At 49.8% G+C, this 13481-nt stretch overlaps 1 protein-coding gene across 1 annotated transcript; it reads left to right on the top strand.

Moving 5' to 3' along the window:
* Positions 1–5569: 5569 nt before the first annotated feature.
* LOC141028008 (uncharacterized) lies at positions 5570–5992 on the top strand. The gene has a single exon (XM_073505770.1). It carries the CDS (start codon positions 5570–5572, stop codon positions 5990–5992), a length of 423 nt encoding a protein of 140 aa, XP_073361871.1.
* Positions 5993–13481: the final 7489 nt, after the last annotated feature.

Here is a 13481-nt window from a genome sequence, read left to right as displayed (position 1 = left end):
CTAGTACTTTCATGAGACTAATGAACGAAGTTTTACGTGCTTTCATTGCACGATTTGTTGTAGTCTATTTTGATGATATACTGATTTATAGCAAATCTTTGGAAGAACATTTGGAACATTTACGTGTTGTTTTTATTGCTCTACGTGATGCACGTTTGTTTGGTAACCCTGGGAAGTGCACCTTTTGCACCGACTGAGTATCTTTTCTTAACTATGTTGTTGCTCCATAGGGAATTGAAGTTGATAAAGCCAAGATTGAAGCTATTGAGAGTTGGCCGCAGCCCAAAACGGCCACACAAGTGAGGATTTTTCTTGGACTCGCTGGTTTCTATAGGCATTTTGTGAGAGATTTTAGCACCATTGTTGCACCTGTCAATGAGCTTACAAAGAAGGATGTGCCTTTTGTTTGGGATACCACACAGGACGAAGCCTTCACGGTATTGAATGATAAGTTGACACATGCTCCTTTACTCCAACTTCCTGATTTTAATAAGACTTTTGAGCTTGAATGTGATGCTAGTGGAATTGGATTAGGAGGTGTGTTATTACAAGATGGCAAACCTGTTGCATACTTTTCTGAAAAATTGAGTGGGCCTAGTCTGAACTATTCTACTTATGATAAAGAATTATATGCTCTTGTTCGGACCTTAGAAACATGGCAACATTATTTATGGCCCAAAGAATTTGTTATACATTCTGATCATGAATCTTTGAAACATATTAAAAGTCAAGCAAAATTGAACCGTAGACATGCTAAATGGGTTGAATTCATTGAAACTTTTCCTTATGTCATTAAACACAAGAAGGGTAAAGAAAATGTTATTACTGATGCATTGTCTCGTTGTTATACTATGCTTTCACAACTTGACTTTAAAATATTTGGTTTGGAGACCATCAAAGATCAATATGTGCATGATGCTGAATTTAAAAATGTATTGCAGAATTGTAAGGAAGGGAGAACATGGAACAAGTTCGTCGTTAACGATGGATTTGTATTTCGTGCTAACAAGCTATGCATTCCAGCTAGCTTTGTTCGTCTTTTGTTGTTGCAGGAGGCGCAAGGAGGAGGATTAATGGGACACTTTGGCGTGAAGAAGACGGGGGATATACTTGCTACACATTTCTTTTGGCCAAAGATGCGACGGGATGTTGAGCGTTTTGTTGCTCGCTGCACTACATGTCAAAAAGCTAAGTCACAACTCATTCCTCACTGTTTATATATGCCTTTGCCTGTACCTAGTGTTCCTTGGGAGGATATATCTATGGACTTTGTTTTGGGTTTACCTCGAACAAAGAAGGGGAGGGATAGCATATTTGTTGTCGTGGATAGATTCTCTAAAATGGCACACTTCATACCATGTCATAAAAGCGATGATGCTGTTAATGTTGCTGATTTGTTCTTTCGTGAAATTATTCGCTTGCATGGTGTGCCAAATACAATTGTTTCAGATCGTGATACTAAGTTTTTAGCCACTTTTGGAGATGTTTATGGGCTAAGTTGGGGACTAAACTGCTTTTTAGTACTACATGTCATCCCCAAACTGATGGACAAACTGAAGTAGTCAATAGAACATTGTCTACTCTGCCTAGGGCTGTTTTGAAGAATAACAAGAAAATGTGGGAAGAATGCTTGCCTCATATTGAATTTGCTTATAATCGTTCGCTACATTCTACTACTAAGATGTGCTCTTTTGAAATTGTCTATGGTTTCCTACCTCGTGCACTTATTGATTTGTTGCCTCTTCCATCTTCGGAGAAGGTTAATTTTGATGCTAAACAACGTGCTGAATTGATCTTAAAAATGCATGAGTTAACTAAGGAAAACATTGCGCGAATGAATGCTAAATATAAACTTGCTGGAGATAAGGGTAGAAAACATGTTGTGTTTGCACCTGGAGATCTTGTTTGATTACATTTGCGTAAGGATAGATTTCCTAATTTGCGCAAATCAAAGCTAATGCCACGTGCTGATGGTCCTTTTAAGGTGTTAGAGAAAATAAATGATAATGCATATAAACTTGAGCTGCCTGCAGATTTTGGGGTTAGTCCCACTTTTAACATTGCAGATTTGAAGCCTTATTTGTGTGAGGAAGATGAGCTTCCGTCGAGGACGACTTCATTTCAAGAAGGGGAGGATGATGTGGACATCAATACCATTATTACACCCACAACCCCTACTGTTATACATACCGGACCAATTACTAGAGCTCGCGCACGCCAGTTAAATTATCAGGTACTTTCGTTTCTTGGTAATGATTCTAATGTTCATGAGAATATGATGCTGCCTAAATTGGATACATTTGTCTTGCTTGCAAATGAAGGACCTAGCTTGGACAAGATGGATGAACATTGGAGAAAGATCAAGCATGGAATGATGGCATGCGCAAGGGGAACAAGAATGGAGTTACAAGTGATGAATTCAGGACTTGGAAGCCCCATAATGAATGCGTGAAGCCTTGGACGAAATATACAAGATGCCACTTCATAAATTTCGCCCAGAGGCTATTATAGGTGCCGCGCCACCTTATTTTTGGGCCAGGCCCATGTAATTTCGAAATACTTAAGTATAGGCTGTTTTTAGAGTCCGCATGTGTGGGGAAATAAGAGGTAGGGTTGGTTTCGGACCCCTTCCCCAAGGGCCACGAAATTCCCCCCTCTTCCTCCATATATACAGCCCTTAGGGCATCGTTTAGACTTTGGGTTTTGTTTAGATCAAAAGTTCGCCATAGCTGCAACTTCGTGTACTTCGTTTGTGTTCAACAACCAGACCAAGGCGTCACAGAACCCCACCTTCATTAATAAAGCTTTCCTCTTATATTCGCAATATGTAGATTGCAATCAAAGTTTCTTGCTTGTTCTTTGTTTTCTCACAGGAAATAGACCCTCGTGGTCAGGTTGATCGTGCTCCGGCGTGCTCAATAACCCTCGGAAGTTGGTTTAGCGATTGCTAAGGCGCGACATCTTCGCACGTTCGTAGTCGGATCGTCAAAGTCGACTCCCACAGAAAACGAAAGTTATCTCATCGAAACATCGGGACACCTTCGCCTCTATCACTGGCACACATGCCAGCACACAAAAAAGGGTGGGACTTGAGTTCGACCACGCCATCGCGGCTCCCGTGGTCATGCCGGCACACCTGCCGGCATACAAAAAAGATGGCGCTCGCCGCCATAGATCACTCGTCGTTGAACTTGAGCATGTCGGCCTGCATCTTCTTGAACCACGGTCTCTTCCTTGGCGACACGGTGTTGAGATCCACCTTCATGATCTCCACCCCGGTCATCATGCTTGTGAGAGCCACTTCTTTCGCCTTGGTCTTGGCGTTGGCGGCCTCAATCTCTAGCATCTTGGCTTGCTTCTCCGCCTCGAGCTCGAACATCTTGGCTTGCTTCTCGGCGTCCAGATCAAGCCTCCTCCTTTGGATCTCCATGAAATCATCCATTTGTTCCGCCTTGAAACGTCGGCGCTCCTCCTCCCTTGAGTCCTTCTTTTTCATCATGCCGTCCGTGCTTCTGATCAAGGCGTTGGTGGCCGCATCTCACTTGTCCTCCTTCTTGGAGTTGGTCTTCCCCCGCGGCCGTGCTGGCTCGCCCTCCCCAACATCCTCCACGGCTTTCTTCCCCCCACGTGCCTTGAGTGCGGCATATTGCGCCTTGAACTTCTCCTCGTCCTTGATGACCCGATAGCAATGGGAGAGGTTGAAGCACTTGCCATTGTGTTGAACCTTGAATGCCTCCAAAGCTTGAAATGCCTACAAAATGTTTCCATGCAAGCATATGGGCAAGTGATATGCAAATGAGCATGCAAAGGATGAACTTGATGACACAAAAGAGGGCGGCTTGCTTGCTAGCATACCATGTCTTGCATGCCGATGTCGCTCACGGGGCGGGCCTTGACGCTCTCAAGAGTGGCGCAAAACTTGTTGCACTCTTGTTGGATCACCCTCCACCGCTTGGAAATGGAGACCCACCCGCGCGTGCTCACAAATTGGTAAGGTGGAAACTTCTTGCGCTCATGAAACTCTCGGTGGACACGAATCCAAAAGGTTGAATGCTTTTGCTCGGGGCCCGTCTTGGGGTCTTGTCCAATGTCTCGCCAACACTCGCAAAGAAGCTTGTCCTCGGCCGCCGTGTACGCCTTCGTGCGCTTGCTCTTGCGCTTCGGCTTACGACTGGCAGCTTGGTTGGCGAGCTCTTCCTCGAACAAAGGCTCCACTTCGATGTCGCAATCGTCCTCTTCCTCTAGCCCGTAGTCGTCCGGGAACTCGTGGTCGAGGGGGAAGCCGTCCAGGTCGATGCCGACCTGATCACGCATGAAGGCCGCCTGATCGAGATCATAGCCAGCGGCCGGCGTGAACACCCCGCGGCCATCCTGGCTTTGTGTCTCGTCGGGATCGTAGCCAGCGGTCGGCGCACCGCCCTCGAAGATGAGGTTCTGCATGTAGTCCTCGTCGACGGTGGACGGCATTTCCTCGAACAGGTTGCGGGCGTCCAGGAGCCCGCCCGCCGGCGTTTGCCGCGCGCGTTTCCTCCTGCCGCCGGATGACGAGCCACCGACCACCGGGGTGGCGTTGAGGTCGATGGGCGCGGGCGTGGAAGGCGCGGCCACGCTCACGTCGGGTGAGCACTCCCCGAAGAGGCGGGAGGCCTGCGAGTAGATGTGGAAGCCGGGATCGGGTTGCAAGTCGACGCGCGGGGCGAGTCGGGCAGCACCATCCGAGGAAACGCCGACGAGCCGGTGCTGGCCGCGGCGACGGTGGCTTGGACGAAGCCGTGCTGGCTAGGGTTTAACCCTAGCATGTAGAGCGCCACCCTCGTTGCCGCCGCGACGCGGGCGTTGGTGACCTCCTGCTGCGCAGTGGCGACGACGGCGGCCTGCGCGGCGGCCTCACCCCTCGCGCCCGCGGCGTTCCTCCGGCCCATCCTCTTGGCCGACTCCCTTGCCCGCTGTTCGGGCGTCAGCGCCTTCTTCGGCTTGGTCGCGGCGGCAGTCTTGCGTGGGGCATGAGGCTTGCCTTTCCCGGAAGGGGCGGCGGCGCCGGACGAGGCGAGGGAGGCGAGGCCGGCGGCGCCGTCGAGGTCGATGGCGTCGTCCATGGCTGGTTGGGGGCGGTAGCGCGCGCGGGCGGGAGTGTTTTTGGGGGAAAATGGGGGAAAATGGTGGTGGCTCCCACCGACCGGCGGGCCCAGGGAGAGGAGTAGGCGCGCGCGGGCGCGTCCGTCTCGTGTCTGCGCCGACGCAAATCCGGCTCAAAATTGGGCCGGGAATGGGTCACTCGCGGACGAAAAACGGACGCGCGTCCGTTTGGGTCGGCGTGTTGGGCCGACTTTTCTGTCCGCGCCGACCCAAACGGACGGCGGCGGATGAAATGGGTCGCCCCATTGGAGTTGCTCTAATGTGCATGCGCGGTGGGACCTGATTGTCATTGACACTGGCGGAGGGTCGTCGTCCATCTTAATGTGGAAGCAGTGGACCGGCCAGTCCATAGTTTCCACTTCCTGACCGTCTTGCCTCCTCGAGCCCCGACACAAACAAACCCTAGCCCTCAGCCACATCTCCGCCGGCGACAATGGTGGGGCAATGGTTCCTCGACCGCAAGACGAGGCAAGACCACGAGGCTAGGCCGTCGTCGGGTCGCCGTCGCCGCTCCCCCACCCCGCCTTTACCTCCACCTCCACTACCCGCATTTCATATCGCGCCAAGCAGCGCCCCACCTCGCCGGCGGCCGTACGTCAAGGCGGAGGTGTGCCAGCGTGGCTGGGAGATGCACACGCCATTGCCGTGGGGTGACGTGCACCTCCCCAACAACTGGCACCTCTCCGAGGATTGCGTGCCTGTCCCGCCGGTCCCGGTGAGAGGCCACGCCCGCCGGGACGAGATCCATTGTCGCCACGCCCGCCTACCCCCGGACCTCATCGACGACTGGAGGTGCGTCGTGGACTCGCCGTTGTGGGATACGTGGCTCCGTGACGAGCATGACATCCGGCGGTAGTCCTACTTTGTAGGTCGTCCACAGAGCCCGCGGTGGCCATGCGTCGACTACCACGCGCCCGCTTCCAGCGCGCCCCAGTCGCGCGGCCGTAGGCAGTTTCGAGACCTCACCCCTACGCCGTCTCCATCTCCGCCACCCCCCGAGCGAATGACGGCCGCCGAGCAGGAGGAGCTGATGCGGCAGGTGAAGGAGGAGTCCGTCCACACCCACGACGAGTGCCAATGGGAGGGCCTCGAGGAGATGTTGGCCCTGTCAGCGGCCGGTGACGTAGCCTTCCCCGAGCTCGACGCGTGCGTCAAGGAGGAGGCCATGGAGGAGCCGACGCGATGGAACCCGGCATTGGTCGGGCAGTCTTGGACGTGGACGGACACCGTGCCGTGCACGCCGGAGGTGGATGCCGGCCAGTGGTCACCATCCCCTCCACGTGAAGAGGTCGTGCAGGCGCCACCGCAGCTGGCACAACAGGCGGCTCCGGCCTGGCAGGGGCCGCCAACCCACCTCTGGCAGCCACCTCCATACGTCAACCTCACCAGTGACGAGGACAACGACGAGGAGTAGACGGCGGCCACGGCGGCGGCCACGGCCCTTTTATTTTTTTGTTAATGTTTTAAATTCTCTTGTTTATATTAATGTGCGAACTTGGGTAATGTGGATATTTTAATGTCCGTGTTAAATATTTTTCGAGTTGTTTTTAATGTTTATTTGGGGTTTTGGGGTTTTTATTTTCGAGTCCAAAAAAAGGACCGTTTGGGGTGCGGGCGACCCGTTGGGAGCACCGATGGCCGCACGACCGCAAGCGGACGGTCGTGTTCGTTTTCCTTCCCCAAACGGACGAAAAGCGGACGAACCGGATGTCCGTTTGGGGTCGCGCGTTGGAGTTGGCCTAAGGCCATCTTCATCTCCAACGCTAACCCTCATGCGGCAAATTTTTGTGTTTTGACCCTTTTGGCAAAGTTTAGTCGGATCTGACCCTTGTTCGAAAGTATTTTGAGATATGACATTTTTCGTACCGCGGGGGTCCACGACGGTAGGGTTGTATAGCCTATCATCAGGCTTCCAGATGGTAGGTTAACGACAGCCGCCGTCAACCAAATGTACTAACTGTATCAGGGCTGACGTGGCCTAACGGCACTACCGCCAAGGTGGAAGGCGGTAGGGTAGCTAAAGCTACCGCCAACCTCCTCGGCGGTAGGGTGTGTCAGGCCCTGCCCGTGCGCCCAGGTGTTGTAACAGAAAAATGAAGGAAATTTATGGCAAGGTTTCACACCCTACCGCTGGGCAGTCTAGCGGTAGGGTCCCCTGTAACCTCAAATTGCAAAGATTTTGCGGTAGGCTGTGAGAACCTACCGCCGCAGTCCCTGGCGGTAGAGTCCTCTGTCACTTATTTTTTTCAGCAGAACTTGATCATTTCAATTCCAAATATGAATGATGGTTCAACACAACAGTAATAGTGTTTGCAAATCAAAATATGATGATCTTACACATTATAACATGCAGCACACATCGATGTAAATGATAGTTCAACACATCAAATATATCAAATAGGTTCGCATGTCCAACATAGTAAATAGGTAGCAAACCGACAACACGAAGTAGTTCGACATAGCAAACAAGTTCTCATTCACCTTTCAACACAAATAGTTTAACTAAGCGAGTTCAACACGACCATATCACTTGTTCATCCCCCTCTTGGAGGTATGCTCCTCGTTTCTCTTTGAGCGGGTTTCATCCGGCTTTTTGTGCGACGACGTGGATGCTCTCTTTGAAATGGGGATGGACTGTTCCAATCCTTCTTCCGCTGTTTCCCCCTCTTGTCGAGTCGGTGGAGGTCTGTCATCGTCGTTGTACTCATCCTCCCCGTCACCTCCTTCCTTGGCTTGGTACTCTTCCTCTTCTTCCTCATCATCTTCTCCCTCGTCCTCCTCAACAACAAAAGACGACGAGGCGACATGGGTAGAGGAAGCTCCGCCGGCGTGGCTCGACGAAGTGATGGCACGCATCGACCCTCCATGAGCAGGAACATGGACATCGGCCACGCGATCGTACCCAAGCATGCCCATTATCTTACGACAACGGGCCATGAACTTCTGCAATAACAGACAACCAAGAACTTAATATGGATCAACTTTAGGGTTAAAATTCAACTATAACATGGCTAGGAGGCTCGATGTTACCTTCACCATTTCCTCAGCTTGCTGTTAGATTCCATGGTCCCGGGGTCATATGCAAGCGCGTCCGAGCCATAAAAAGTGCTTTTGTTAAGCTCCGAAGCCTGCAAATGTAAGCATCATTTTTAACTCAGTGACATTGACTAAAGCAGTTCTCATCCAAGCACCGACAGCTCAAAACAATAGAGAACACCACTTACCACTCGGTTCATCAGGGGTGCATACTCCCTGAATTCACCTTTGAGCTCTCTGAGGCTGTCACGGTAGGCTTCATCCTCGAAGTCATCCTCCTCCAATGATGCGATATCGGCTGACGTCCACTGTGGCCTTAGGCGCACACGACACTTCACGCCACCGTCATGCCAGTTAATGTGTTCATGGTAGGCATCCCAGTCAACCGTTCTCCTCTTAGCATCTTTGCAAGACCTCCTCTCATCCCACGCTTTCACGTGATCCGCGTGCTCATGCCCCTAGTCTGTGATCGACTGATGCTACCTCTTGAGCACTGCGTTGGTTTTCCCTTGAAGAGGAAAGGGTGATGCAGCAAAGTAGCGTAAGTATTTCCCTCAGTTTTTGAGAACCAAGGTATCAATCCCGTAGGAGACCACACATGAGTCCCTCGCACCTACACAAACAAATAAATCCTCGCAACCAATGCGATAAGGGGTTGTCAATCCCTACACGGTCACTTACGAGAGTGAGATCTGATAGATATGATAAGATAATATTTTTGGTATTTTTATGATAAAGATGCAAAGTAAAGAAAGTAAAATAAAAACGGCGCCAGAAATAGCTTGTTGTCGGGAGATTAATATGATGTAAAAAAGACCCGGGGGCCATAGGTTTCACTAGTGGCTTCTCTCAAAAGGATAAGTATTACGGTGGGTGAACAAATTACTGTTGAGCAATTGACAGAATTGAGCATAGTTATGAGAATATCTAGGTATGATCATGTATATAGGCTGTTGGGGATCGTAGCAGAAATTAAAAAATTTCTACGCATCACCAAGATCAATATATGGAGTTTACTAGCAATGAGAGGGGAGGAGTGCATCTACATACCCTTGTAGATAGTGAGCGGAAGCGTTCAAGAGAACGGGGTTGATGGAGTCGTACTCGTCGTGATCCAAATCACCGACGATCCAAGCGCCGAACGGACGGCACCTCCGCGTTCAACACACGTATGGAGCGGTGACGTCTCCCACACCTTGATCCAGCAAGGAGGGGGAGAGGTTGAGGAAGAAGGCTCCAACAGCAGCACGACGGCGTGGTGGTGGTGGAGTGACAGTTCTCCAGCAGGGCTTCGCCAAGCTCGCGCGGAGGAGGAGAGGTGTTGGGGAGGGGAGGGGCTGCGCCTTGGATGTGGTTTTGCAGCCCTCCCCTCAACCCTCTATTTATAGGGAGAAGGAGGAAGGGGGCCGGCCCCTCTAGATGGGATCTAGAGGGAGGGCGGCGGCCAAGGGGGAGGTGGCTTGCCCCCAAGCAAGGGGGCGGGGCGCCCCCTTTAGGGTTTCCCCAAACCCTAGGCGCATGGGCCCTAGGGGGTTTGGCGCCCCAGCCCACTTAGGGGCTGGTTCCCTTCCACCTACAGCCCATAAGGCCCTCCGGGGCAGGTGGACCCTCCCGGTGGACCCCCGGAACCCCTTCGGTGGTCCCGGTACAATACCGGCATACCCCCGAACACTTCCGATGACCGTATGGTGACTTCCCATATATAAATATTTACCTCCGGACCATTCCGGAACTCCTCGTGACGTCCGGGATCTCATCCGGGACTCCGAACAACATTCGGTAATCACATACAAACCTTCCTTATAACCCTAGCGTCATCGAACCTTAAGTGTGTAGACCCTACGGGTTCGGGAATCATGCAGACATGACCGAGACACCTCTCTAGCCAATAACCAACAGCGGGATCTGGATACCCATGTTGGCTCCCACATGTTCCACGATGATCTCATCGGATGAACCACGATGTCGAGGATTCAAGCAATCCCGTATACAATTCCCTTTATCAATCGGTACGTTACTTGCCCGAGATTCGATCGTCGGTATCCCAATACCTCGTTCAATCTCGTTACCGGCAAGTCACTTTACTCGTTCCGTAATGCATGATCCCGTGACTAACTACTTAGTCACATTGAGCTCATTATGATGATGCAATACCGAGTGGGCCCAGAGATACCTCTCCGTCATACGGAGTGACAAATCCCAGTCTCGATCCGTGCCAACCCAACAGACACTTTCGGAGATACCTGTAGTGCACCTTTATAGCCACCCAGTTACGTTGTGACATTTGGTACACCCAAAGCATACCTACGGTATCCGGGAGTTGCACGATCTCATGGTCTAAGGAAATGATACTTGACATTAGAAAAGCTTCAACAAATGAACTACACGATCTAGTGCTATGCTTAGGATTGGGTCTTGTCCATCACATCATTCTCCTAATGATGTGATCCCGTTGTCAATGACATCCAATGTCCATGGTCAGGAAACCGTAACCATCTATTGATCAACGAGCTAGTCAACTAGAGGCTCACTAGGGACATGTTATGGTCTATGTGTTCACACATGTATTACGATTTCCGGATAACACAATTATAGCATGAACAATAGACAATTATCATGAACAAGGAAATATAATAATAACCATTTTATTATTGCCTCTAGGGCATATTTTCAACAGTCTCCCACTTGCACTAGAGTCAATAATCTAGTTACATTGTGATGAATCGTACACCCATAGAGTTCTGGTGTTGATCATGTTTCGCCCGTGGAAGAGGTTTAGTCAACGGATCTGCGACATTCAAATCCGTATGTACTTTACAAATATCTATGTCTCCATTTTGAACATTTTCACGAATGGAGTTGAAGCGACGCTTGATGTGCCTGGTCTTCTTGTGAAACCTGGGCTCCTTGGCAAGGGCAATAGCTCCAGTGTTGTCACAGAAGAGAGTCATCGGCCCCAATGCATTGGGAATAACCCTAGGTCGGCAATGAACTCCTTCATCCAGATTGCTTCATGTGCTGCCTCCGAGGCTGCCATGTACTCTGCTTCACATGTAGATCCCGCCACGACGCTTTGCTTGCAACTGCACCAGCTGACTGCCCCACCATTCAAAATATACACGTATCCGGTTTGTGACTTAGAGTCATCCAGATCTATGTCGAAGCTAGCATCGACGTAACCCTTTACGACGAGCTCTTCGTCACCTCCATAAATGAGAAACATATCCTTAGTCCTTTTTAGGTACTTCAGGATGTTCTTGACCGCTGTCCAGTGTTCCATGCCGGGATTACTTTGGTACCTTCCTACCAAACTTACGACAAGGTTTACATCAGGTCTGGTACACAGCATGGCATACATAATAGACCCTATGGCCGAGGCATAGGGGACGACACTCATCTTTTCTCTATCTTCTGCCGTGGTCGGGCATTGAGCCGTGCTCAATCTCACACCTTGCAATACAGGCAAGAACCCCTTCTTGGACTGATCCATACTGAACTTCTTCAATATCTTTTCAAGGTATGTGCTTTGTGAAAGACCTATGAGGCGTCCCGATCTATCTCTATAGATCTTGATGCCTAATATGTAAGCAGCTTCTCCAAGGTCCTTCATTGAAAAACACTTATTCAAGCAGGCCTTTATACTTTCCAAGAATTCTATATCATTTCCCATTAATAGTATGTCATCCACATATAATATGAGAAATGCTACAGAGCTCCCACTCACTTTCTTGTAAACACAGGCTTCTCCATAAGTCTGTGTAAACCCAAACGCTTTGATCATCTCATCAAAGCAAATGTTCCAACTCCGAGATGCCTGCACCAGCCCATAGATTGAGCGCTAGAGCTTGCATACTTTGTCAGCATTCTTAGGGTCAACAAAACCTTCCGGCTGCATCATATACAATTCTTCCTTAAGGAAGCCGTTAAGGAGTGCCGTTTTGACGTCCATTTGCCATATTTCATAATCGTAGAATGCGGCAATTGCTAACATGATTCGGACGGACTTCAGCTTCGCTACGGGTGAGAAGGTCTCATCGTATTCAACTCCTTGAACTTGTCGATAACCCTTAGCGACAAGTCGAGCTTTATAGATGGTAACATTTCCATCCGCTTCCGTCTTCTTCTTAAAGATCCATTTATTTTCTATCGCTCGACGATCATCGGGCAACTCTGTCAAAGTCCATACTTTGTTTTCATACATGGATCCTATCTCGGATTGCATGGCTTCAAGCCATTTGTTGGAATCTGGGCCCGCCATTGCTTCTTCATAGTTCGAAGGTTCATCGTTGTCCAACAACATGATTTCCAGGACAGGGTTGCCGTACCACTCTGGTGTGGAACGTGTCCTTGTGGACCTACGAAGTTCAGTGGTAACTTGATCATGATCGTCATCATTAACTTCCTCTCTAGTCGGTGCAGGCACCACAGAAACATTTTCTTGTGATGCGCTACTTTCTAGTTCGAGAGGGGTCATCTCATCAAGTTCCACTTTCCTCCCACTTACTTCTTTCGAGAGAAACTCTTTCTCCAGAAAGGACCTGTTCTTGGCAATGAAGATCTTGCCTTCGGATCTGAGGTAGAAGGTATACCCAATGGTTTCCTTAGGGTATCCTATGAAGACACATTTTTCTGACTTGGGTTCGAGCTTTTCAGGTTGAAGTTTCTTGACATAAGCATCGCATCCCCAAACTTTAAGAAACGACAGCTTAGGTTTCTTTCCAAACCATAATTCATACGGTGTCGTCTCAACGGATTTCGACGGAGCCCTATTTAAAGTGAATGCGGCAGTCTCTAAAGCATAACCCCAGAATGATAGCGGTAGATCGGTAAGAGACATCATAGATCGCACCATATCCAATAGAGTGCGATTACGACGTTCGGACACACCATTACGCTGAGGTGTTCCAGGCGGCGTGAGTTGTGAAACAATTCCACATTTCCTTAAGTGTGTGCCAAATTCGTGACTCAAATATTCCCCTCCACGATCTGATCGTAAGAACTTTATTTTCCTGTCACGTTGATTCTCAACCTCACTCTGAAATTCCTTGAACTTTTCAAAGGTCTCAGACTTGTGTTTCATTAAGTAGACATACCCATATCTACACAAGTCATCAGTGAGGGTGAGAACATAACGATAGCCACCGCGAGCCTCAACGCTCATTGGACCGCACACATCAGTATGTATGATTTCCAATAAGTTGGTTGCTCGCTCCATTGTTCCGGAGAACGGAGTCTTGGTCATTTTGCCCATGAGGCATGGTTCGCACGTGTCAAATGATTCATAATCAAGAGACTCCAAAAGTCCATCT

Source organism: Aegilops tauschii, chromosome 1 (genome assembly GCF_002575655.3).
Source record: "Aegilops tauschii subsp. strangulata cultivar AL8/78 chromosome 1, Aet v6.0, whole genome shotgun sequence".
Lineage (NCBI taxonomy): Eukaryota > Viridiplantae > Streptophyta > Magnoliopsida > Poales > Poaceae > Aegilops > Aegilops tauschii.
The sequence above is the reverse complement of the archived record's forward strand: the minus strand, read 5'-3'. Positions and strand labels throughout refer to the sequence as shown.